This window comes from Cydia fagiglandana, chromosome 9 (assembly GCF_963556715.1).
Source record: "Cydia fagiglandana chromosome 9, ilCydFagi1.1, whole genome shotgun sequence".
Taxonomy (NCBI): Eukaryota; Metazoa; Arthropoda; class Insecta; order Lepidoptera; family Tortricidae; genus Cydia; species Cydia fagiglandana.
In genome coordinates, this window is record NC_085940.1 from 2,531,609 (window position 1) to 2,559,215 (window position 27,607).

A 27,607-nucleotide genomic window follows, 5' to 3' on the forward strand; every position below is an offset into this window, starting at 1 on the left:
GGCGTAGTGGCAGTGTCATTACGAACCATAAAGCAATAACTGCCTCTAGTTTTTTGTAATGGATGAATGCCACGATGCTGTGTCACAAATATCTGTGAAATGAAAATTAAAAAAGAGGACTTTGCCGGCCTAGGCCTGCAAGATGTGTCTGAAATTCCATTAACGACCTTTTGTCCTAGCCGCACCTGAAACGTCATACTTCACAGCCTATTATAAGGAACATAACATCAATATTTCATTGTATGTTTGAGAAAAAACATTTATAATACTTATGATACCGCGTACTTACTTATTATATACAGACATTTTAAGACAATATACGATAGGTATGGCAGGCCGAAGAAACGCTGGTCTGAAGACATTTTTTTTTATATACCGCATTGGTGGCTAACAAGCATACGGCCCGCCTGATGGTAAGCAGTCACCGTAGCCCACAACGTACATACATTACCCAAAATAACCGGAAAACATTGGATGGAGACAGGAGAAGACAGAGAAAGTTGGAAAAAACTGGAGGAGGCCTTCATCCATATAAACAAATAAAATAACTAGTTCAAAAATACATAGCCAAACTAAAATGGATATGGAAGAAAAGGTTATAATATTAATAGGTATGACACTTTTAAGTGTGACAGTTTTTGAGAGAGTATTTTTCTGCAGTTTCTTAATAGCTACGAATTAGAAATTAAAACCATTCCACCCATCAAACCACTTATTTTACCATTTTTAGGGTTCCGTACCCAAAAGGTAAAACGGGACCCTATTACTAAGACTCTGCTGTCCGTCCGTCCGTCTGTCACCAGGCTGTATCTCAGGAACCGTGATAGCTAGACAGTTGAAATTTTAACAGATGATGTATTTCTGTTGCCGCTATAACAACAAATACTAAAAACAGAATAAAATAAAGATTTAAGTGGGGCTCCCATACAACAAACGTGATTTTTGACCGAAGTTAAGCAACGTCGAGCGAGGTCAGTACTTGGAGGCGTGACCGTTTTTTTTTCCTTTTTTGCAGTATGGTACGGAACCCTTCGTGCGCGAGTCCGACTCGCACTTGCCCGGTTTTTAAAAGTACTTATACCTACCAAGTAAGGTCAGGTGGGGTAAAATAAACACCGGGGCAACAGAAAAATTTGTAGCGAACCCTCAGAGTCGGCCAAGCGTGGTAAGAGTCAAATGTGTTTCTTGTTTCGAGCAAAATAAACTAGGTACCTATCAGTGGCGGCGCGTCAAACATATCCATAGGCAATCCGGGGCTAATTTGGCTTACATATTTCGTTTACAACTCTGGTCAAATGACAAATGTCCAAAAACAGGCAAGCCGGTAGGAATCGGCTTTCATGGACACGCCGCCACTGGTACCTATGTTTATCTTACCCCAAGTAACCCTATAAAGACATATGGTCGGGTACTACAATATCCAATGTATAGCGATGGATAAACTCTACTGGATATTACAAGAGTTCAGCTACAAACGATGTACCAAACACCCTGTATATACTATGTAGGTAGGTATGTTTTCTTATCATACATCTGTATCTATGCATTGTTTGTGTGTTACTTATCTCCGAAATATATAATATATAAAAAATACCCAGTACACAGAGTGTAGCATTGATATAATAAGCCACAGCGGTAACAAGTGGTTATGTTCTGGAGGACAAAATTATTTTGCATTTGCAAAGTAAATATTTCTCTCCACAATAATGCCGGTAATTAAATAATAAATTTCCGGCTAACGGGTGGGATTATTAAAGTATCTAAAGTGTTACAAGAAATTATTAGATACCGCGACAAACCTTAACAGAACGAAGGTCTTAAATACAAGATGGATGGCGTCCTTAAGATCTCAGGGGTTCATCGGAGAGAACATAATTTATGGTTGCCCCGAGTTAAGTGAAGTTCGATCAAAAGTTCTTTGGGTTTGAAGCTGACACTTATTTAAACGACCTTTGTAACTTTAGTGTCACCGTTTAAATTGCGAATTCATTGGGCACGCTGTCATTTTAACTAAACTTTATGAGAAACTTATAGACTATTGTGATTGTACATAATGTTAGTTTGAAGATGAATTGCCTACATATCAAGCAAACTTCGAGGGTTGCCAAACTTATGTGGCATTGGACAGCAGAAGAAAAAGTTTCGTTTCTCTGTGACATTTTTCTAGTTTGTTGATTCTTAGCCTACTTGAATTATCGAACGGTTAATGGCAACATTAAAAATAAAATCATTTTACTGTCACTCTATGTCATTTGCCATATGACTACGGCGCAGGCAAGTGACGGTAATATTTACAATATACAAAAAAAAAAACAATCTATTGCACATTCTAACAATGTACGTATTTTAAGCCACAGAAAGATTAGAAGATTCCCAAAATATTAACTCGTGATGATTCCATTTTCAAACGGTTTTGGCATGTACGGCCAACTAAAACAAGCAATCAACAACAAACCACCGAGGCAGCTCACATTCTGCACAGATTTCGACAAAACTATAGTTATCAATACGTTTATCGACCGAGGATGGAAGCAAGTAGAGCCTACAGAAGCTTGGAATCTGTACTGGGCGAATACAAGCAACTGCCGGTCTATATTCAACGTAGGTAATGGTGTTTCACTCAACGACTACCAACTCATCAACCATTTCCCAAAACACTACGAATTAGTTCGTAAAGACTTACTAGTCAGAAACATAAAGAAATACCGCAAAGAATTAGAAAAAGAAGGAAACCCTCTAGCTGAGAAATGTGAAGTTATACAGGGAAATCACAAAATCACTCGTTATTTGCATCTAGATTTTATTCCAGTAACCTATGGATTGCCTTCAGATTATAATCTGTTTGTGGAGGAATACCGACGCTACCCCAACAGCAAATGGATCCTCAAACCAACAAGCAAATCACAAGGAGAAGGTATTTTCCTCATAAACAATTTGTCAAGACTAAAGAAATGGTCCCGAGAATCGAGGAATTACTTACATCATCGATTTACCAACAAGGACTCTTACGTTATATCGCGCTACATAGATAATCCGCTTTTGATTGGAGGAAAGAAATTCGATTTGCGGATTTACGTCCTCGTTACGTCTTTTCGGCCTTTAAAGGCTTACATGTTCCGACAAGGCTTTTGCAGGTTCTGTGCGATGAAGTACGATACGAGTGTGGCTGAACTGGACAATGTATACGTGCATCTGACGAATGTGAGCGTTCAGAAGCGTGGTGTGGACTACAATCGTTTGCATGGCGGCAAACTTGGTATGCAAAATTTAAAGTTATATTTAGAAGGTACGCGAGGTCGGGAAGTAACCGAGCGGTTGTTCCGCGAGATACAATGGCTCATAGTGCATTCCCTAAAAGCTGTGGCGCCAGTTATAGCGAATGACCGCCATTGTTTTGAATGTTACGGTTACGATATTATCATAGATGCGGATTTGAAGCCGTGGCTTATTGAAGTGAACTCGTCGCCTTCGATGACGCCGACAACGCGGAACGACGGTATCCTGAAGAGGAAATTGTTGGAGAATATGTTGTCTGTGATACTCCCTCCCAATGGGATACCTGATGCTCGCTGGAGAAAGACGCCGAACGACAGAGCTTTGGGGGACTTTGAACTGTTAATAGATGAAACTAGGTTATGTACAGAAGATTCATAGGTGTTACTCCCTAAAATATGTTTAAACAAGCATATTTGATTTGAAATATTTCTATGATATGATCAAAAATATAAATACATACTCATTATGTATATTTGTGTTTAATAAATATAGTATAAATTAAATGTGTTTAACTGCTACCTGTAGGAAATTATCAAGGGTTTTATAAATTCACTGTTGAAACCGGCGATATAAACATTAGTTAATTTTATGGTAGGTATACCTTTTTAACCTTTCTGCAAAAAACTAGGGAGGTTTATATAAAAACAAACAGTAGACCAGTGACAATTTTTCAAAATTTTACTTAAAAGTCACAATACAAAAATAATATGAACATGATAACCATAAAAATCACTGTCTAAACCGGCGACTATTCGCTATGTAGTGACGTAGATTACATTCTTCCTTTTCCATGAATTCCTCGTCGATTAATAAATCGAAGTCGCCGAGCGCATCAGGGCTCGGGGTCTTGTTCCACCTGGCGTCTGGCACGCCGTCCGGCGGCACAACCACAGATACGATATTATCAATCAGTTTATACTTCAGAATTCTATCGTTGTGTGTAGTAGACTGCAACGAAGGCGAAGCATTCACCTCCACCAGCCACGGTTTGAGCGCATCATCAATAATTATGTCATAACCGTAACATTCAAAACAGTGCCGGTCATTCGCCATCACGGGCGCAACTGCTTTCAATGAATGGACGATAAGCCACTGCATTTCCGCAAACAATTTATCCGTCACCGTCCGACCGCGAGTGCCTTCCAAATATAAACGGAAATTTTGAATGCTCATCTTTCCGCCGTGCATACTATTGTAATCTCCGCCGTGCTTCTGTACGCTAACATTAGTTAAATGAACGTACATATTGTCGAGCTCGGTAACACTCGTGTCATATTTGACTGTACAAAAGCGACAGAACCCGTGCTGGAATAAATAAGCTTTAAGAGGACGAAATGATGTGACTAACACGTATAACCTGAGATCGAACTTTTTTCCGCCAATCAAAAGCGGATTGTCGATGTAACGTGATATAACATAACTTTCCTTGCTGCTGAATTGGGGGTGGAAGGGAGTTTTCGCTTCACGCGACCACTTCTTTAGTTTCGAAAGTTTGTTTATTAAGAAAATTCCGGCGCCTTGAGACTTGCCGCACGGCTTCATGATCCAAGTGCTTTGCGGAGATTTCCGGTATTCCTCGACGAACATATTATAGTCGGCTGGCAGCACATACGTCACAGGTATAAAATCTAGATGAATATATCGAGTGCCGACATGACCGTTCGGTAGTTGCACCTCGGCTTTTTCTGCTAAAGGACTGCCTTCTTTTTCTAAATCTTTTCTGTATCGCTTGATGTTTTTCACGAGTAAGTCCTTCCTTGACAGTTCATAGTGGTTTGGAAAGTGATTTATAATTTGGTTGTCGTTCATTCTGTATCCGCATTCAATGCTAAATATGTTCCGGCAGTTGGTGGTGAAGGACCAGTAGAAGTTCCACTCGTCATCCGGGCCCACCTGGACCCACCCTCTGCGCTCGAAGTTGGATATGATCACGGACTTTTCCAGGTCAGTGCAATAGGTCACTCTACTTTTCTCGCTACATGTCGGACTCTTGCTGAAACTGGGTAAGTTCTTTTTGGCTTCCTGATTCATAGTGAAATAGTTTTTATAAATTTGAAACGAAAATAATTAAATAAGAAAGTGCTAAAAAAATGTTTGTCATTTATTTGACGTTACATTGTCAACGGTGACTAATAATATATATGGTTATAAGTTACTCTATGATATGGTTATAATATGGTTGTTACGGATATTAAAAAACCTTTTTGCGTAGAGTATTTATTTTTCATACCTATCAAATACCTAGAGTGGGACCAAGAAAAGTCTGCAGCGGATTTGATAGCAAACGCAGTGTCAGTGTTATTTTTACGTCATAATTTCATAGAAGTTTAGAATAACACGTGCACTGCGTGGTGTAACAGCAATGTTACAGGGTTAGGTATAGGTTTCTTACAAATAGCTAGTATTTTAATGCGGATCTCTAAAAATATATTCACACGTCGCAGTTCTTTGAAATCGACCTAATATAAACACAAAATCATAGGTTTGGTTTCATGTGGCCCTTTTTCGGCGCCGCTCTTAGGATATTTGATTCTTATCATAAGTACGTTAACTAAAACAAAGAGTTCTGTTGCAAATGCGTATTAAAAAGGGCATAGGTTAATTATAATAAGGTGACACATACGTCGTCTAGTTAAAAACTTTTACTAATCGAATTCAGAAATGACGTATGTTAATGCAATTTGTACGTACATAACGTCTTCCTGTTACGTGCATTATTTCGTGTGAATATTATTGTTTTAAAAAATAGACCTCTAGGAGAGCAGTCGGGATTTGAAGCTCGAAAGGACTGGCTGAATACGCGTCGTGACATTTAGCCAGAAATCAATTAATTTGTGTGTTCAGTAAATTTTTAATAGCTAGAATAGGTAAAGTTCTAAAAGTGAAGTTTTACGAATGTAGTTTATAATGACAATAAACTCTGTGTAGAGATTTTAAGTGTTAAAACTCTATTTCTTTTATAAATTGGTTTTTTATTTATTTTATAATAGAGCAAAGTGTATTTCTTGTCTAATAGAGTCAGTGAAGTCAGGGAGTGTTTATATCTATAATTTAGTTATTAAGAGTAATGTGTAAGAAATTAATCCTTTTATCCCTTTAGGTCGTCACGTCGGGTGTTCGTTGTATTTTTAAGCTGAGTTCAGCGTATTTCAAAGGGTTAGGGAAGTCGTCATGCAGTGGACGATTTGTACGTAGGACATAATAGATCTCTTCTGCAATGTTCCTGAGCTGAGCGAGCGACCGAACGAGAAGAAGATTATAGGGAGCCCTTCTGGCTACATTCGTATCTCTTTATTTAGATAGTATTTATTAAATTTGGTATGAAAGCGGATAAAACACCCATAAAATCACTTTTATTTTTATCTGCTTGCATAAATTGAATGTTGGCATTGCAATGAAGTTGTTTTGGAGGAGGAGCTTAATTTAATACCATATACAATCCATAATTTGGCTCTTTCCGACAGAATGACGAAGTTGTAGTGTCACGCATTTGATTGCTTCTTTGATCCTATTATTTGTGATGAGATAGTGAACCACAATAAAAAACTATTTTACACACACCATGTATTTTGTGCCTCACACACACAGAAAACATGTACACACACTCGAAACACACCACACTACACTAACACATACATAGCTGACACACCACACGTTTAGTCTATCTGCATACATACATTTAGGTACACTCGGAATAAGGTCGGTGGCTGAGAGTAGCTCCTGCCGGCTGGACGCCGAAACTGGCTTTGGCCTGAAGTATCTGACGTGTCAGTGCTTCAGAAGTCCGAAGCCTTTACACTACACATTAGGTACACAACCAAGGCCTGAGTTGTTTATATTTTCTGCAACATATCGCTCTGTGGGTTCTGGGATGTAATCACTCGATTATACGGACCTTCGGCATCTGCGTCGATTAGTGGAAGTAGAGTGACAATGCAGGCCAATTTAAGGGATTCGCAGTACAGTGAATGTTGTAGAGTATAAATGATATTCAGAGCACCTTGTACAGATCAACACACTCACTAGCTTCATCACAAATACGCGAGCTGCATGCCGTGTTAGGGAAGCGTAAATACCGCAGCGCGTAGATTGCTTAGCGTAATTTAAAAATGCATTGTGCGTAAATATATTTTTAAGAACGTTAAGAAAGTGAAGAATGTAGAATAATGAGTAGGTGTGATGGTTTGAATGTTTTTGGTTTAGCTAGGTTTGTTTCCTGACGGCTTTGAAGGACGCGTAGACGGGCATGTTCCATTCTCAACGTCACGCGAGGCAGGGGTGTAGGATGGCAGGGAGCCCCTGGACATTCAAAAACAAAGTAATAATTTAGGTTCCCCATTCTAGACCTATGGTCTGTCTCACAAGGACCCTTTGAGGTCGGGCATTTATTTCAGATCGTTGTTGCTTTGCTGTGCGACGAGATTATATTTAAGTTAGAAGTAAGTTACTAGTTATTAAATTACAACATTGTAAATCTACATGTAAGTCAGGTAATTAAGTCAACTAATTAATTTTATTCCTTAGCCATGCTGTTTTCGGTGAGTTGCATGTTCATTTATGTAGTTAGATTTTTTTATTATTTTATTTATTTTGAGCTTACGGGTAATTTAATGTTTTACGTTTACTTCGTTTTGTTTATTTACGTACAAATTTATTGAAGTACGGATGTTCTTTCAATTACGGACGGTTAATACTGGCGGTTTATTTTGCGTCAGTAAAAGTAATTTTATACGAATATTTGTTATTATTATTATTTCGTATTTGCGATTACGTTTTTTATAAACGGACGTCCATTGCGATAATTTTATTTTATTTAACGGTTCTTTAATTTATTAATTTGTTGTTCTTCATTTGTTTTATTCATTGAAAATTAAAATCAATTTATTTCAATTTTATTTTAATTATAGGTACGTCGATTTCATAAAGATATTTTATCACAACGTAGAGGGTCCTACATTTTGAACTAGACGATCACTAATATTTATGGCCAATATTTTATTTAATTATTTCCTTGAAGCATTAGGGTTAGTGAGTTTACAGTGGGCTATCAAATCCGCTGCAGACTTTTCTTGGTCTGACTTTATTCACTTGTATATTTGAGCTACATACCGACATAAAGTTATTACTTTAAGATTAAACAATAATGTTCAATTTATGACCCAGCGCTCCTCCTATTCCTCATATTCTAACATAGGTATGTATATGTCAAGTATTATGTATAAGTTCATCAAAAGTTCATATTATTAATGGAATTTCTCATTACGTTTAGTTCATCCACTACGCACTTCGTACATACTTAGCCGATACTCTTTTAAACACTACTTACCTAATCTTGATACTTAAAGAGTATCTTGAAAACGTGCTTCATCATTTCCAACCCAAACAAAACATGGCGCATCCTAAAAATACCCATCAGTAAAACAGAACGCGTCGCTGAAAAAAAGGCAAATTATACAAATGAAATCTTGATTGATAGTCGAGCGGTGGAAAGGATTTTCCCGCTCAAGCGAGGTAAAAATAAGACCGTGGCAAGCTTTACTTCACTATCCAATTCCAGTCAAGGCAACTTCAATTCCCTAAAGAAATCTCTCTCAATATTTTTTGTCTTGCGTTTTGTTTGTATTATTCTATCTGAAATGTCTTGGATATGCGGTTGCTATGATATTATAAGATTTCATATTCAGCTGTAAACGTTATGGACGGATATTTGTAGGATTCAGTTGAGCATTGATGTTGGAATAAAATATCAAATAGTTTAGCTTAACGTGGACTTAAAGTGGATTTACTGAAATGGGAAAAAATATCAAGATTATTTCATAGTGTAGAATGTACTGTAGTGTCTTCTTCTTCCTCGCGTTATCCCGGCATTTCGCCACGGCTCATGAGAGCCTGGGGTCCGCTTGACAACTAATCCCATGATTTGACGAGGCACTAGTTTTTACGAAAGCGACTGCCATCTGACCTTCCAACCCAGAGGGTAAACTAGGCCTTATTGGGATTAGTCCGGTTTCCTCACGATGTTTTCCTTCACCGAAAAGCGACTGGTAAATATCAAATGATATTTCGTATATAAGCAGAGGAGCAGAGAGAGAGAGAGCAGAGAGACAGAGTAGTAGAATGTACTGTAGTGTGAGAGGTGTTTAAAGCAAAGGGTTAGTATACCTTTTATTAGTGAATAGAATCAGGCGGTACTTTGCGGAAATCCATATTAATTAAAACCAAAATATAGTAATATTTTGCTACTTAATCCGCGTAAAAAGATAACGTGCTAGTCAATCAGTGCTAACCCGTTATACTTACTTGCGTATTTTTTGCATGCAATTAATTTTCCCACCCTCCCACCGCAAAAATAAATACGCAAATAAATATAACAAACCACCACCAAAAGAATAATACTCGACACGTGTTTCGCCTCTCTGCGAGGCATCCTCAGGAGCTGTTGACGGTCTGACGTCCGGCAACGGGAACCCGTTTTCCGTGTGTGGGTGGGAAAATTAATTGCATGCAAAAAATACGCAAGTAAGTATAACGGGTTAGCACTGATTGACTAGCACGTTATCTTTTTACGCGGATTAAGTAGCAAAGTAATATTTTGGTTTTAATTTACCTTTTATTACATACATAAAGCTAAGTGTTAAATAATTTCCATTTGTGAAGAACAGTGCGACATAAAATAGCAAGAAAACAAATTAGGGCGCCATTTTCTTCGTATTTAACTGTCATATTTTTGATGTAAAATGCATTTTTGATGTAGGTGCAGAGAGTCTGCATCGAGTTAAATTATACTAACTCCAACTAAGTGTTACTTTTTATACCTGGCAATACCTACTCAAATTATTAACATACTTTGTATTTATTAATAAAACTTGTTAACTTTTTCGTGAAATGACTGTGACGTTTGAACTTTCGTGACATATCAGAAAAAAAGCACGTGCAAATCATCTGCATTCACATCTGCTGTTGACTTATACATATAATAAAACAAGATTTCCGGGTGAAATCAAAGAATTTTTCTCGGAACCTTTTCGTCAAATCAGTCCCCCGTAGAACAGCTCAATTTTTCATATAGATAAAATCAAAGGGACGCAAAAGGCTTGACAGTTCGCATGACGAAGGGCACGATTGGTACGAAATCGCTATTGTCAATCTTTTCACACCGGTATTGTATTCCGAAAGGTTTTCTTAAATTCACTATTAACATTTCCAAGGAATTGGTTTTCAGTAAGAATGTATGAATTTTGGAAAGAAAGCTATCAGGATTTGATTAAAAATAAGTAGGTACACAAATACATTGGAGTAAGATTTTTATATGGGTTTTTTTAAACTCTGAAGTAATTTAATATGTTCGTAGTTTAAGTTCCATTTTTAAGTATTTTACATGGACAAAGGATAGCAGGTATCGATATCATCTTCTTTCTTGTGGCATTTTGTCCACGGCTCATTATAGGATTTGCCACAACCACTATTATCAACTTTTATGTAAGCGATTGACATCTGACCTTCTAACGAAAAGGGAAACTAGGCCTTCATGGGCTAGGAGGTATTATGTTGCGTATTTCAAAAGGTAATTGTCGCGTCATGATGATAAATTCAAACTCAAACTTTACCTTCACCGCATTTTTTGTCACAAAGCGTATGAACCGAATTAAATTGTTGTGTGACATACTAACATTGAACAATTTCACACACATTTTTTTTTGTTATTTTTTAATTTTTTTTTGAAACGGTCGCTTAATGCAAGCAGAGATATATATAACTCCGTATAAGATAAATAAAGTCTAAGAAAAAAACGTGCCTCGGAAATCAAGAAAAAGTCATCCTCGAATAGATGGCGCACACACCTTTGGCCTATTCTCGGCTAGATGGCGCTGACACCGTTTGATATTTAACAATTTTAACACATATCAGTGAAAGAACATGGGCCAGTACCTATGGAACAATAAAAATTAAAAATCATTTATCCGTAAACATATTTTGATTAATTTATACATTTTCAATTTTATTTTAAGTTTTAATCGTGTGTCAATAGATGGCAGTAAATGTACCGTGACTACAAATTTTACTTTGGCAATAGCCCTCTACGAGTATTATACTAAGTATCTATTCTCTTTGATACAAGTGAGTCTAAACCGTAAAATTATTCAAAAATGTTTGAAAGCCGTAACGTCTTTGACCTCACAAATTGTATAAAAACCTGTTCACGAGCGAAGTGGAATGAAAATCTCAACAAATTGGGGGTCGTCTAATGGGCCGTGCTAGCGGTTGAGCCCGCTCTTGATTTCGGGCCTTGTTTTATTAATGAAAACAAGACGGAAATTCACGGCATTTTAGCCCGGTACAGCTGTTTTGGGAAATGCAATTTAAATGAAGCTTAATGGCTCTGGTAAGGTGAGAGGGAATGTTATTAGGTCAATTTTTAGGGTTCCGTACCCAAAGGGTAAAACGGGACCCTATTACTAAGACTCTGGTGTCCGTCCGTTAGTCCGATGTCCGTCAATGATGTATTTCTGTTGCCACTATTACAACAAATACTAAAAATATAATAAAATAAAGATTTAAGTGGGGCTCCCATACAACAAACGTGATTATTGACCGAAGTTAAGCAACGTCGGGCGGGGTCAGTACTTGGATGGGTGACCGTTTTTTTTTGCCTTTTTTGCATTATGGTACGGAACCCTTCGTGCGCGAGTCCGACTCGCACTTGCCCGGTTTTCATATTACGAATTTGTGGATTTTTCTTTTTCTTTATGCCACATTTCGTCATTCTACATCAACGGAAAGTACCCCAGATAGGTTGGATGAAATAATTAAGTGACCTGTCCAATTTGTATTTTGTCTCACAGTTTGCTTTATGAGAGAGTGAGACGCAATGACATTGGTCATAATTTCAACTTGATATCTATTTTTACATTGTCTTTACAAAAAACCTGGTAGATCGAATTTAAGCTGTTGTGAGACATACTAACATTGAATAATTTTACCGTGCGACGCGGCGAGCTGCAGTACGCGATACACGGCCGTCATGCACGCTGCTCGCACTGCTAGTGCTTGAGAAAGGAGACCTAGGCTCTCCGAAACATGTCGCGCGAGTGACTAAAAACAAGTGAGTCTAAACCGTAAAATTATTCAATGATCCTATATGGCTCATTTATTATTCATCCGAGAAAAAATCTTAATCAAGGTTCGCTTGCAAAGGAATCTCAAATATCTCAATCATTTTATATATTGAATAATTCCCGTCCCTTAATTAAACGTAGGTACCGTAAAACGGGGTGAGTAGGTTTCGCGGGGAGAGTTGGGTTATGAATGGGGACAGAAGGTTTGAGAGGGGGGTGAGAAGGGATTTTAAGGCTACTGCTACAAAAATAATGTATTCCAATTTAAAATGGGGCTATAGTAATACGCATAATAAAAAAAAAACGATCCAACAATCTTCCAAAATCACCTTTGTATGAAAAACCCTCTCACCCCAAATACGAGGCACTACGGGGTGAGGTGGGTTTTCCTCTTTATCGTCAAAGTTATGAAATGGAACTACCCAAAATAAAATACAAACTAAAATACAAACGTCCGAACCACTTATTATATACTTACACCATTCAGTTTTCACATGTAAAAATAAAATTTTATCGAGGTTTGAAAGTCAAATTTCAGCCAACTCACCCCATTTTACAGTACCTTTACAATTTAAGCTAACGTCACGTATTTGAAATTGAGCTCAAGGCTGAATCTTGCCCTAATTTTTCCTTATTAGTAAAATAATGTAACAGTGAGTGTTAGAATGAGAAGGCAGCTGTTTCTGTCCTCTTCGAGACAAAAGCACGCGAAATCATCTTTAGTGGATCATCTCTAATGACCATTCCGTGCATTTTTTGGCACACTTTTTTACTCGACTAGGGAACTAGGTTATTTTTAGCAGTCTATGAATGTCATGATTGCGTGGTAGGTTCCACTGTGGCGTCGAAACTTCTGAGACAATTTTGTTTAAAAAAAAGACTGAGACCAAGATAAGTATGCAACGATTTTGATAGCACACGCAGTGCAAGTGTTATTTTAAACGTTAAACTTGTATGAAATTATGACGTATAGGTATATAGACGAGCATAACACTTTTGCGTGTGCTATCAAAATCGTTGTAGACTTTTCTTGGTCTAACTCTATGCAGGTAATGCCATGCTATGCCAACCATTATCTAGAATTCTAGACCCATAGCTAACGTGCTAAGAACACATCCGAACATTTATTAAAAAGGACGCTATAAAAACTTTTTCGTTTTCTTAATTTAAAAGCCTTGCGGGCAGCGGGAACCCGTTTACCTTTTAACCTTAAATGGAATAGAGCTGGCGCGGAATTTAATATCTTGCTCGGTGATTACTATGATATTTTAAAAGTGCAGGTCGCGGAGTTGTTCTTATTGCTAGCCGAGCGTCTTAAGGCCTGTGTACGCCTGTTGTAGTATACAGATCCTTATTAGAGACGACACACCGCTTGCGTGACGTGTGCGTGTGCGGTTCCACCATTTTAGCGCACGCGTACGTGCACGTCACGCACACGCAATCCGGTGTGATCAAGCCTTTAGGCGTGTGATCAATGTTTTTAACGTGTGGCGTATGACACGACAGTAGCTCTACTATCAGTTTCGTGAATGACAGTGAGAAGTGAAGACAGTGAGAAAGTTAAGGAAAATGTATGGAGTAATTGTACAGAGCCTCTACCGGTCACGTAAAGAACTAAAAAATTCAATTGGTACCATGAGTTATAAACGTTTTTACGCGAGTTTTCCATACTTGCCTAACTTCACACCTAAAACGCTCTCTTTCTAATTATATAATGAAAACTGAGCCAGAATTGTTCTGCGTAAATATTTAACGCGAGTAAACGTGACAGTGACACGAAAAATACGTGCGTTTTCAACGTGTCATTTCTGTCAACTTGTAAACACAACAAATACGCAGATTTTTCACGAGTATTAATGCAATTTTCAACGTAATATGTATAAATTTATACCAGTACGTGAACTTCAAGCAAAACTTTAAGGGGTAAATCAATTAATAGCTCGATAAAAGGCTGATTTAGTACAAAGGTAATGAGATATACTTGACATCATATTTTCCTGTTTCTACTGCTACATTTGCGAAGATCACATTGCTTACGAGCAGTTTTTGGTTTTAGGCAAGAACCAACATTTCCATGAAAATCCGGATGGCATCATGTATGCATGCGTATGCATGTATGCAATAAGAATTAAGGCTCGTTACAAGGAGCGGTACGATATGCTGCTGCTTTTGTTGCTGGGTGCACACTGCACATAACACATATAAGAATACCGCAAGACCTATTATAATATGTACGCAAGAATTCCTACGTATTTTATTAATATTATCATCATCTTACATAAAATAAAACACACAAATGTTCTGTGAGTTTATTTATTTTTCTTTAATAAGTAAGTATAGTTTATTTTCCGATGTTCAAATTCTTGTGTTTGATACCTAGGTAATCGTTTTTCATGTCAACAGGAATAATTTGGTAACAGGAAATATAAAACTTTCTTCAAAAACTTTTCGTGGTGGTTTAGAATCTGAAAATTTAAATAAGGTTTAAACACATTTATTGCCAAAAACCCGCTGCGTGGGTTCATTTTGTATAGGAAATGGGGCGCTTGGCACTGAAATATACTCGAGATCATTTACTATAAAATTAAGATCGCTATTAAGGTCAGGGTCTGTGCGGAAAGAGAAGAGTCGTAGGTATAATGTATGGGCTCCCCTACATTTCACAACTCTTCTCTTTCCGCACACTCTATTTGATAATGGTACTTAGCAGTAGGAGACGGCCGTTGTTATGATGCGGACTGAAGCGGACCATAATATAATATATACCTATTTTAGTATTTTAAGATTTCTTCCCATGTGTGTACTATTTTCATCATAGGTAATAAATATGTAGCCAAAAGTAGCCTGTATAATCGCGCCATATACTTTGCTTCCTATTTTTTAACACGCCAAGTTATAATTTTAACTCGTTAATTAATGATGTTTACGTAATTATCATATTTTGCAATTTTTTTCTTGAATACAATATATTTTATTTTATACATTGTTTACTAATATTGATGTGTTTATTATTCTCGTAACTATGGCAACGTCAAAACTTAAAAAAAATTAGAATGAAGGTTGAGTCAGTAACAAAGTGACAAAATTGGTCTTAGAGCATTTAATAACTGGAGTGGTCATTGAGTGCTTACTGTTAGGATTAGGGTTCCAAGCAGGAAAAAAAAGCTTGTTTTAACACCAAATAATGTTTCTTAATCTCAAGCAAGACTACATATTAATGGCGTCTCATACAAGAAGAAAGAACAACTACATTTGTTTTATATTGACAACCGAATAAATCAAATATCATAGGGCCTGATTCGGATTTTGAAATAGATATCTATTAGATATCTTTTAGACATCATCATCAAGATACTCGTAGGATAACGATATGTTTAAGATCTAACCTGTCAAATTTGACATTGGCGTGATTCTGGAGATACTCTTGAACGACTTCCTCGGGATTTGACTTAGAGATCCAATTCACATCTAATAGATATCTTACGCTATCTAACGTAAAAGTGACATTGGTTGCCCGAATTGCGCTGCAAAAGAGAACTAGTTGATATCTAAACTATAACGTATCTAGAATGGATCTAGTACGTGTCGTCTCTTGTGAATATCTTGAAGTTCGAATACGGCAGATACCTAGTCTATATTCTTCACCCCTGTGCTGAAAAACTTGCACAATTGTGCAAACTTTTGTATGGACTGACATGGCTATTTGTACGTTACGTACAAATCATGTAGAAATAGCAATACATTTGACGTCCCCGCGTTTTGTAAAGAAAATGACAGCGATGACATCTCCTTTCTAAATGCTCTAAGTGGCGGGTAGAGGTAAAGGAATACAATCTCCATGTAATTAATTAATGAAAAAGTCTCCGTCAAAAACCTTAAGAGGGAAGTATACTATAGTAGTACCAATAAAAGTCTGCAGCGGATTTGATAGCCCACGCAGCTTAAGTGTTATTAATTTCATAGAAGTTTGACGTTTAAAATGACACTTGCACTGCGTGGGCTATCAAAATCGCTGCAGACTTTTTACGGTCTGACTATACGTCGTAATCGTCCATACAAAAAGAGAAAACGTTTTTCCACTTCTAAATACGAGAAACTTCCATTCTCCATGATTTTTAGTATGGTATTGATACAATGAAAAACTAGGTTTATGGGTTTTCTTTTTTCGCTACTCTGGAGAGATTTAGAAAAATTATAATAGCTGACAGCGTGCCCAGTTTTTGCAAATATTCTCCCATAAAGGAGTTTTCTCATAAAGTCATAAAGGATTCTCCTTACCTCTACCCTCCATATTCACGGCTACCATCAGTATATGTAACATTACTTTCTGTGCATCTCACTTGCACTAATATGCGAGAGCGAGATGCATAGATAGTAAATTACGTAGACGTGAGAAAATGTGTCAATTTTCTTATCTAGACACGCGGCAGCGTGTCAAGCCAAGTTCAAGCAAAGGAACTGGCTAGCCAGCGCCGAGTGTAATATTACACGAACCACTTGGTGCCACTTTTGACCCTTCTATAACTCAAAACATCTTTGACGTAAACACATAAAACTACGTGTGTTTAATTATATCCATAAGGATACCTAGAAGCCCAAATTTCATGAAGCTAGCTCAAACGGTTATAAAGGTATGAAGGTCAAAAAGTCGTAAATTTTAAGACTGACTTATGACTTATAGTACCTAAACCTAACCTACTTCCAGATGACCTAGAAGGATGAAATTTGGAATCCAGCTTGGTTATTGTGTGTAACCGTAGGAAAAAACCTAAAAATAAAATAAAGTTAAAAAATAGGGGGGGTCCCCATACAAAAAAACCACTTTTTATTGGGACTGACATATAAGTACCTAAACCTAACCTACTTCCAGATGACCTAGAAGGATGAAATTTGGAATCCAGCTCGGTTATTGTGTGTAACCGTAGGAAAAAATCTAAAAATAAAATAAAGTTTAAAAATAGGGGGGGTCCCCATACAAAAAAACCATTTTTTATTGGGACTGATATAAGTACCTAAACCTAACCTACTTCCAGATGACCTAGAAGGATGAAATTTGGAATCCAGCTCGGTTATTGTGTGTAAGCGTAGGAAAAAATCTAAAAATAAAAAAAAGTTAAAAAATAGGGGGGGTCCCCATACAAAAAAATATTTTTTTATTGTAGCGTTGGAACCGTTACAAGCAGATATTTGAAACTACCCCAATATATGTATTATTATATTTGCTATATTAAAATAAAGTTTAGTCAAAAAATAAGTGGTGTCCCCATACAAAAAACTTTTAATACGCTCTAAACAACCGGCCAACGGTGTGTCGTCGGCGGCGCGCGGTACCACATAATTATACAAAGAACAGAAGTAAAGGTGGCCACTGACGAGCCTTCCAACAGTCCAAATAGCGTGGCTGCAATCCAAAATCGGTCCGTGAATGTCAAAAACGTACAATGTTTAATATTAGGATGCCTTCCATTTGGATGAATCCATTGTAACGGTATCCATTTGGAAGGCTCGTCAGTGGCCTGCTTAAAAACCATACAGCGGAAACACAAGAAAAAACATTAAACCTCAATACCTGCCTAGTTTTCTTTACAAAAAGTATTGATATCCCACCAAAAACATAAATGTGAAAAAGGAGAGCCAAGTTCAATACAAAAATTATGCTTGGCTGTGGGGCTCGCCGCAAAAAGAATGGAGATCTAAATGAGTGCCTCTGCCAAGTTCTATGCAAAATCCAAATATGTATTTATAGGAACAAAATAACATTATAAACAAGTATTAAACTCTATTTCTTTGCTTTATTGGATACCTATAACAATTGCTGTTATTTAAAAAAATGTGAGATCTTAAAGTAGGTTAGATTTGGCTTGGCCAGGTTTTATCAGAATTACAATATATATAAAATGATTGATATAATGAAAACTGGCCAAGTCAAATCTAACCTACTTTAAGATCTCACATTTTTTTAAATAACAGCAATTGTTATAGGTATCCAATAAAGCAAAGAAATAGAGTTTAATACTTGTTTATAATGTTATTTTGTTCCTATAAATACATATTTGGATTTTGCATAGAACTTGGCAGAGGCACTCATTTAGATCTCCATTCTTTTTGCGGCGAGCCCCACAGCCAAGCATAATTTTTGTATTGAACTTGGCTCTCCTTTTTCACATTTATGTTTTTGGTGGGATTTAGTTCTTTAAGTGAGTCCTAGAGGCGCTGTATAAAACTCCGATATAACTCTTGCTCTGTTTTTTAGTATACTTAGAAAGGGACAGCATCGTTTGGAGTGGAGTGAAGTTTGGTACATAAGACCGTAAAGAAACGTAAAACGTGACACACGGCACGTTTATTCACCGAGTGTAAGTGAAAAATACTCTGCCAACTGATAGTAGAGCTACAGGCGTGCCATCATATTCTATGGCACGCCTGTGGTGTCATGAAATAAGTTAGCCGCCACAGCCAAAAATTTTCGAAAATGGAAGACGCAACAAACCGGTTAACTAAGTGAGAAGAAAACTGAGGCATTTTGATCTTTAACATTTTATACTACCTACTTATTTCTAAAAAAAGTTAAACTTAAGTGACTTAGCGCGACTTGCACCATCCCACTAACCCGGGGTTAACCGGTTAAACCGTTAACCCAGTGTCAAATTGTACTGGTAACCATGGTAACTCTAAGTTTAACGGTATACCCTCGGGGTAGTGAAGGTGCAAGTGGCACTTAGCCTAATGTTTAAATTAGGCTAGATCACCCAGGCTCAGGCGAAAACCATCACATAATTAAATTTTACACATATATACGTATTTTTTAACAGAAAAGACATAAAGTTGTGTGTAAATGAGTCGGGAATCAGAAATCTTATACCTTTAAATGAGCAATTCTTGTTTATATATTTCGGGCTTCTCGGGAACGGCTGTAACGATTTCGATGAAATTTGCTATATTGGGGGCGAAAAATCGATTTAGCTAGGATTTATCTGTAGTAGGAAAATGCGCATTTTTGAGTTTTTTTATGTTTTCCGAGTAAAGCTCGTCCCAGATATTCCGTAATAAAAGACATTACTATTTTGCGCGAATCGATATATTTTATTGAATACGTAAGGAATCCTCCGTAACGTTAAGATTTATATACCTATACTTGCAACCAGTGATACAGCAACAAAAGTCACTTTTGAAACTGACATATCTGATCCATATCGTATTTAGCAAATTTTTGACGCATCTTAAAGTTCGAATCAGGTCGTGAGGCATTCGGTCTGTAAGCAATGGGAACAGGAAAAGTCTTGTAAGAGATATGTTTCACAATTTTATTACGAATGGTTTTTAATTAAAATGGTGATTCATTACGACATTCAGATTTCATGATTTTTCATGTTTGAGATTTCATGTTTATAATTATTCCTTTCAGGAGCGGTTTTTGATTATGTTTGAGTAAATACATATTTTAGGAAAGACATTTTTGTAAATGAAATGTATTTTATTTTTGCTGAAGCCTTTATGACATTTAATCAATACAGTACCTAAGTATTAAATACATAGCCCTAGTGGCTTTAATACCTACCTATAGGTATGTTTGTGATCATTTTGAATGTTTAATTTTAACTCTGTTCAAATGTACGTTTTAGGGCTCCGTACCCAAATGGTAAAAACGGGATTCTATACTAAGACTTCACTGTCCGTCTGTCTGTCTGTTACCAGGCTGTATCTCATGAACCGTGATAGCTAGACAGTTGAAATTTTCACAGATGATATATTTATGTTGCCGCTATAACAACAAATACTAAAAAGTACGGATCTCTCGGTGGGCGAGTCCGACTAGCAACTATCCGTATTTTTTGTCATTCTTAGATAGGAGCATTATTTTATGCCTAAATTGAAGAACAAAGAAATTGAAATTGAGTAGGTATTGCATATTAAAACATTTCATCTCTGTGTAGCAAACTTGCATTTGCATTCGCTAGATTTGGACGCACCGTTAATAATTAAAAGAAAAGTCGGGAAACTTCTCATTACAGCATAGTCAGTATTCATGAGGCGAAAAGCTGAACTTTCCACTTTGCAGTTATAAAAGCAAATGTAGTAAAAATTACACTAACTTGAGGTATATGTTGGTGAACATTGAAAGGGTTACTCACTTTAATACTTTATGTTGCTGTAGCCGCCGTGCAGGTCAGGATCTCGACGACTCAAATAAAAGGCTTCAATTTGAAGTAAACTGTTGTAATTTTCCAAAGTTACTGGTTTACAAGGGCTTTGACTAAAACTGTTAAATGTAAAAGTGGTGTGGTAATCGTATGGAGGCTGATGAAAGAGTTTCTTGTGGGACTGACAGAAGAGAACGTCCAACAAGAAACTCTTTCATCAGCCTCCATACGATTACCACACCACTTTTACATTTAACATTTAATAGCTGAGGGTAGTATTCCACTCATCCAATTTCTTTGTGCAATCTGTATTGCGTCTCACATTTTGCTTAATGAAGAGAGTGGAACGCAATGAAATTGGACAGGTGGACTACCACTCTAACGTAAACATATTTAAAAGTCATAGTATTGGCATTAAGTATGTTACTTATACACAGATTTTTATTTTTTTACGTTACAGAAAAGGAAAGCTTTTTATGACATAACCTGTAGGGTTGAGTCAAGTAACTTAACGGCCCGATTCTAACTCTCGGGTAATTCCGAATGTCGAAAACTGTCGGATAATTCCGAAAAGAGACTTTTATTATGATGGAATTAAGGGTGATTTTCATCTGAATTTCGGAATTACCCGAATACACATTACGTCAAATAATATTAGGAATGTTTTTGACTTTTTTGTTTGAAGAAACGTCACTTTTGATACTGACATATCTAATCCATATCGTATCCATTCCTAATATTTGACGTATCTTAAAGTTAAAATCGGGCCCTATTAGGCCCACTTGCACCATTCCACTAACCCGGGGTTAACCGGTTAAACCAGGAGTTTCCATGGTTAGCCATACAATTTGACACTAGGTTAGTAGTTTAACCGCTTAACACCGAGTTAGTGGAATGGTGCAAGTGGGCCTTAAAATCTTTAATTTTTAACAAGCAGAAACGTCGGCTAACGATGCTACTAAGCTTAAGAATAAATTTAAAAGTGGAAAAAATACTGCCTTGGGTGAGACTTGAACTCACGGTCTCTGGATCGATACTCCAGCGCCCTGCCATCTGAGCCACCAAGACCTCATCCATAGCCAGAAATTTTCCACTTTTCTTTTATTTTTCACTTTTAAATTTATTCTAAGCGTATTAAAATCGTATACCTAGTAAAAGGATGGTGTTTAGCAAAAATGTGTCAACCCACATACATTTTTCAATAAAATGTCAACTGTAAGCGTTTTTTTTTTGAGTTGATATCTTATTGCAAAATGAATGTGGGTTAACACATTATTGCATATCAGCATCCAAACATGTCTTCCAAGACAAGTCAAGCATGTGTGTACGTGGAAATTGGACCGGATGCGGACGTTGGGGGCCTTTGATCGATGCCGCTCGTTCAGAGGAGAGCCTACGGCCTACGCTGGTGACGTTATTATACGTCGCAGTACTTATAAATAAAGTACTTATGCTTCAGTAAAACTGTGCACTATACTGCAAAACGAAATTGAAGACATATTGGAGACCAAAAAAAGTTGAAAATGTTGCCACTTTTTTACTAGCGCGTCTTGTATTTATGTGAGAATAAGTAAATAAAAGTACCTACTTTTTTAAATCGTAGGAGTAAAATTACTCATAAATAAACTATCTTAGCATGATTATTTAACGAAAGGAATTTACTATTTTACAAACAAATTATCGCAGTGGCAACATTGTCTTACTTTTTTTGGCCTTGATTACGTTTTGTAGTTTAAGAAAATTGTGTCCGTGTGGACATGGCGAAACGGTGGAAATATCTTTCGTATTCTAAAATTAGATATTTACTGAATGTTTACTATATGCAAGGCCCAGGATGGATTAGGCTTGCACGAGATAGGGAGAAATTGGCAATCATTAGAGGAGGCCTTTGTCGAAAAACAAGCTGCTGTTACAAAACCCAATCGTCGGGAAAGAAATACTTAATATTGTTATCACTGTAGAGCAGCAATAAAGACTTTTTTATTACTTTTTGCAAAAGTGTGTTTTTTTATTGTTTTCTTCATTTATAATACCACGTCGGTAGTAAACAATATATAACGAACGGTCTCATAGCGAAGAGTCTCGACCAACACCTAGAGAGACTCTCACTGGGTGGCTGGATCAAGGGTCAGATGCAGAAGGCGGTAATTTTGGACACGGCGCGTATAGTACGTCAGTTCCTCACTCTGCGGCCCTGACCACCGGCAGCTTGGGCCCTGCCCCGCTGCCGGCGGCACCCTAGGTTAGGTTTTTTATAATGTGTTTATATGTATTTTTTATTGTTTTGTAAGTGTTTTTATATTTTACTTTTATATTCATATTATAAATGACCTAGCCTAAGAAGAAAGATAAATAAAGAATAATAATAACTCCACGGCCGATTCGGCCACGGCGACTGCAACTCGTATCAAATCCGTTGCCGTCTCTGGTGTGCTCGCAAGTGGCTGACGTAGCCGATCTTGTTACTAAAAGTTCGCGAACATTGCGGGCATGTGAGCACACCATTTGTGTAATTATAATGTATTGCCGCAGGTGGTCTGGCTTTTACTTCGTCGCGCTTGGCATCCAGCTCTAAGCGTCGTCGCGACTCAAAATCAGTTACGTTGGCGTTTATTGCTGCCTGCCGTTCGTATGGCTGCCTATAGAGAATGCCTTTTGGCATTAAGTCAGCCATTTGTACATTTTTCCTTGTTTGTGCAATAAAGTTTAAATATTATGTATAGATACCTATAATTCCAGTTCAAAAGCGGTCTGAAAACAAATGATAAAATTATTAATCTGCAAAGCCTTTTCAATGTTGAATGTCACATTGCCTTATCTTTTCGGTTAGTTACACCCGTTGTATGCCCATTCGAAATTCGAACGCAAATTATCTAACGGCTCAAGCGGTCAAGCCTTTGTGTAATCCAGCTGTGTGATCAACGAATCTATCGGCAGAGCTATCACCTAAACTCTAAAGGATATTTCGTGTTTTGTGTAGACGAGTAGACTAGAGATGCCCCGATTAATGGTTTTGGCCGAATACCGAATATTCGGCCCCTCCCTCGGCCGAAGCGCCAAATCTTTATTAAAGAGTTAATGAAATCAGACCCGTGATAAAAATAAAATGGTGTACTTATTTGTATTGTAATTAACAAATGCTCAAAAACTGGGTCTTCGTAATATAATATTTTAAACATTCGCGTTTTGAATACATATTAACTCACATTATAGACGGGTCTAACGCGAATTATATTCAATTACCTTGATTTACCGACGTTTCGACACAGGTTTCACTGGTCGTGGTCGCGGCTGACTGATGTCCCAGCAAAATGTCAAAACAGAGATTTGTGCATCTACCCGACGAAAAGTGTATGGAAAAGTTTGGGGTAGACATCACATTTTCAAACCACCCACCACACATAATGGGTCTTCGTATTTAACCACTTTCCAAGAGAGTAACAGTCATGTGACTGTTAAAATTAAATATAAATAGTGGTATGCGGTTATTATTTGAGTAATTTTTATTTTCAGGTATGTGAAACAGATATTCGGTATTCGGCCGAATACTTAGTAATAGGCAACATTCGGCAAAATGACCAAATAGGGCGAATATCGAAAATTTGCCGTATATCCGTGGAATCTCTAGAGGAGACCTAATGCCGTATTCGAACTTCAAGATATGCACAAGAGACGACACGTACTAGATCCATTCTAGATACGTTATAGTTATCGTATCGTATCTTGGTGATGTCTAAAAGATTTCTAATAGATGTCTATTTCAAAATCCGAATCGGGCCCCTAGTTGAAATTTCTGCACTAGCACACGTTGAAAAGTTTACCTGATATACAGGGCGACCCTAAATGCATTGACAAAATGTTTTAATGTAGGTACCCATATTGAGTTTTACGATTGTGTATCAAAGCCCTATTATTAAACACTTAAGGATAAATTCACGTTAGACCAGACTGGGTCCGGGCCGGAGCTTCCGGCGCTTACTTTTCTATGACAGGTGACAGGTGATCACGTGAGACTTTCCATAGGAAACGAAGTGCCGGAAGCTCCGGCCCAGATCCGGCCCGGTCTAACGTGAGTCATTCTTTATCAATATAAACAGGCCCCGAAATCAGGCCAATTACACTTATCCCGCAGTCACATGTACTTATCCGCATTGATCGTACCATATTTGTGCAAACACCATATCAGAATATGGCTCGGGCGTTAAATTATATAAATCGAGAGAAAAATTCGAATGTGTCTCTTACTCCGCTACATTAAGCCGGATATCTTTAATGTTTGTAACAGGAGGCGTGTTCTGATTGTTATAACAGGTTACGAATATGATTTGCATTTGACATTACTATGATCTGTAAGGGCCACTTACACCGTCCCACTAACCCAGGATTAAGCAGTTAAACCGTTAACCCAGTCTCAATTTGTACTGATAACCATGGTAACTCCAGGTTTAACCGTTTAACCCCGGGTTAGTAGAATGGAGTAGTGCAAGTGGCGCTAAGTGGCAAATGTGACGGATTAAAGAAATATCATTTTCGGCATTGACAGATCATATCCATAACGAAACCAGATCAAATTCATAACCTGTTTTCAAAATCAGAATACACCTCTAGTATAATTCGCGCAGCGGCTCACGGCGTTAAATGGTTCGGAATCGCGATAGTTGGTCTTACTGTATTCGTTACATCCTGCTTACACTATACGGCGTAAGGTGAGTAGGGAATAGTGGCGCTTACGTCCTTTTGCGTTATAGTAGAAGCTCCTAATCATAATACTGTTCTTGTAAGTTGGTGGAGCGAGAGTTTGCAAAGTGTTTTAAGTAATTTATGTGATCAAGTGATGATTTTGATATATTTTATTTACTTACAGAAAAAAAAATAGATATGCAATTTAAAAAAAATATGGAGGTATAAGGGCCCGATTCGGATTTTGAAATAGACATCTATTAGATATCTTTTAGACATCACCCCAAATCGCGCAAATTTTACATTTGCGCGATTCTGGAGATACTCTTGAACGATTTCCACAGGATATGAGACACACTTGAGATCGAATTCACATCTAATAGATAATATATCTTAGGTACCTACTTATCTAACGTAGAAGTGACATTGGTTGGCCGAATTGCGCTGCAAAAGAGAACTAGTTGATATCACTATAACTTATCTAGAATGGATCTAGTAAGTGTCGTCTCTTGTGAATATCTTGAAGTTCGAATACGGCAGCAATTCAGTAAATCCATCGTATGCTTCGACACGGAACCGTGCGTGATGGGAATTTGAATCTATTGTCTTAAATGTCAAGGTGACTTTTTCAATGATCATATTTATATTTAACAGGCAGCATGCGAGGGGTTGATAGCAGTATAGAAAACATTTTCAAGTTATTTGATGTACATTAACCACAGCTATTCCCCTTCGTTTTATTTATTGCGATTTTTAGATTTACAACAGGAACTTTAAAACATTTGTATGTAATTTTTCTTTACGCTCCTCTAATAATATTAAAAAATATCTTAAATTCAAACGAACGGACATATTCGTCAATTATAAACACTAAACGAGATCAAAACCGTAACAAGTTATTTCATCAGAATCGGGCCCTGCGATAAGTGGCGTACACGAATAGAGGCATTTACACCGCAGTCGGTGACAACATACGAAAATGATGATGATGAAAAATAACTGCTCTCATAAAAAAGGTTCTTCATAATCCAGACTCCTTCTCCCATACAAATAATTTCAAACATATTATCTAGGTCTAAACTTTAGCAATATTGTATAAGTACTGTTTGTAAACGACTGTATGTTTCTAAAATATATTTAATATGTCTGTGTCTCACGGAAGTTTTGTTATTAAATAATTTCAAATATAAATAAAATATGTACACCGAATAAACTTACCTCATGACAGAAGGATTTAATCTCGGTATTTCTCGGTGTGAAATCCTGTCGCGAACTACATCAATCACCTAAGGGCTCGGCTTATAACCCCGTTATAAAAGGCTTAAGTGCACTAATAAATCCAAGGCACTTACGCCCTTTTTGCTTTATACAGTATATTTCTGGTCGCAAAATGTTGCGATTCTAAATTCTCCTGGGATTTCGTGTCCTTTGTCCGCCCGAAACGGTATGGTTTTATGATACGCATAAAAGTCGTAACAACCATTGTAAAAGTCATTGAATTGTTAACCATATTCCTGGGGTAATACATTCGAAATTCCAATGGCTGTTATAGCTGTACGTGGTGGGGAATCAAATGAAAACAAATGCTACACCTTTCATTTTACGTATTTATCGATCTATAAATACGCCATGGAATTGAATACCTACCTAAATATATTATTAAACAGGGTGGAAAGATAAGTCGGGCCCTGGAAACTACCTTCGTGTAGAGGAGCCATAAGATTATGACAATGACAGCGTCGAGTGGAGAAAAGGAGGCCTTTGCCCAGCAGTGGGACACCAAAATAGGCTAACAAAAAGAATTGGTTAATAGGTTTGCCCAAGCTTTCGCCTCGTCCATGGTTGGTAAAGTAATGGAATACCTGCCTAAGGCTCGTAAGATCTTATTGCGATTCGCTTCAATCAACCGAATATGCGGGATAAGCAGAAATTTCCGATCGGAGAGCATAAATCTAAAATTGGATTCTAAGTCCCGCAGACTCGACTTGACTCTATCGGAAAATTGTACGTACAGACCAATTCTAATAACGCGCACCGACATCAAAACGATATTTGAATCGTATCAGCCGGCCTAGCCAAAGTTATAATCGCTACCGCTTCGACAACGAAAAGCATTATGTCTCTCTATCACTCTTCCATATTAGTGTGACAGTGACAGTTGCGTTTCGATCGCTACGGAGCGTAAGCGTTTGGCATCATGGCTACGCGGCCAGTTAGCTATCATTGCAGTGAGCATTGAGTTATCATTACTTCATATAGAGAACTATGGTTTTGGTATGGACTAAACATAGAGCATTTAGTAACTGAAGACTTCATGGCTATCATTTTTTGTACGAAACATTCTGCCGATTTTTGCGGGGGATGGGACGTCAAATGTATTGCTATTTCTCATAG

At 37.3% G+C, this 27,607-nt stretch overlaps 2 protein-coding genes across 2 annotated transcripts; one reads left to right on the plus strand and one right to left on the minus strand.

Moving 5' to 3' along the window:
* The first annotated feature begins 2,314 nt into the window (after positions 1 to 2,314).
* Positions 2,315 to 3,766, plus strand: LOC134667129 (polyglutamylase complex subunit TTLL1-like). Its single transcript, XM_063524411.1, has one exon. It carries the CDS (start codon positions 2,392 to 2,394, stop codon positions 3,652 to 3,654), a length of 1,263 nt encoding a protein of 420 aa, XP_063380481.1. The 5' UTR covers positions 2,315 to 2,391; the 3' UTR covers positions 3,655 to 3,766.
* Positions 3,767 to 3,936: 170 nt separating this feature from the next.
* LOC134667130 (polyglutamylase complex subunit TTLL1-like) lies at positions 3,937 to 5,405 on the minus strand. The gene has a single exon (XM_063524412.1). It carries the CDS (start codon positions 5,305 to 5,307, stop codon positions 4,006 to 4,008), a length of 1,302 nt encoding a protein of 433 aa, XP_063380482.1. The 5' UTR covers positions 5,308 to 5,405; the 3' UTR covers positions 3,937 to 4,005.
* Between the last annotated feature and the right edge of the window lie 22,202 nt (positions 5,406 to 27,607).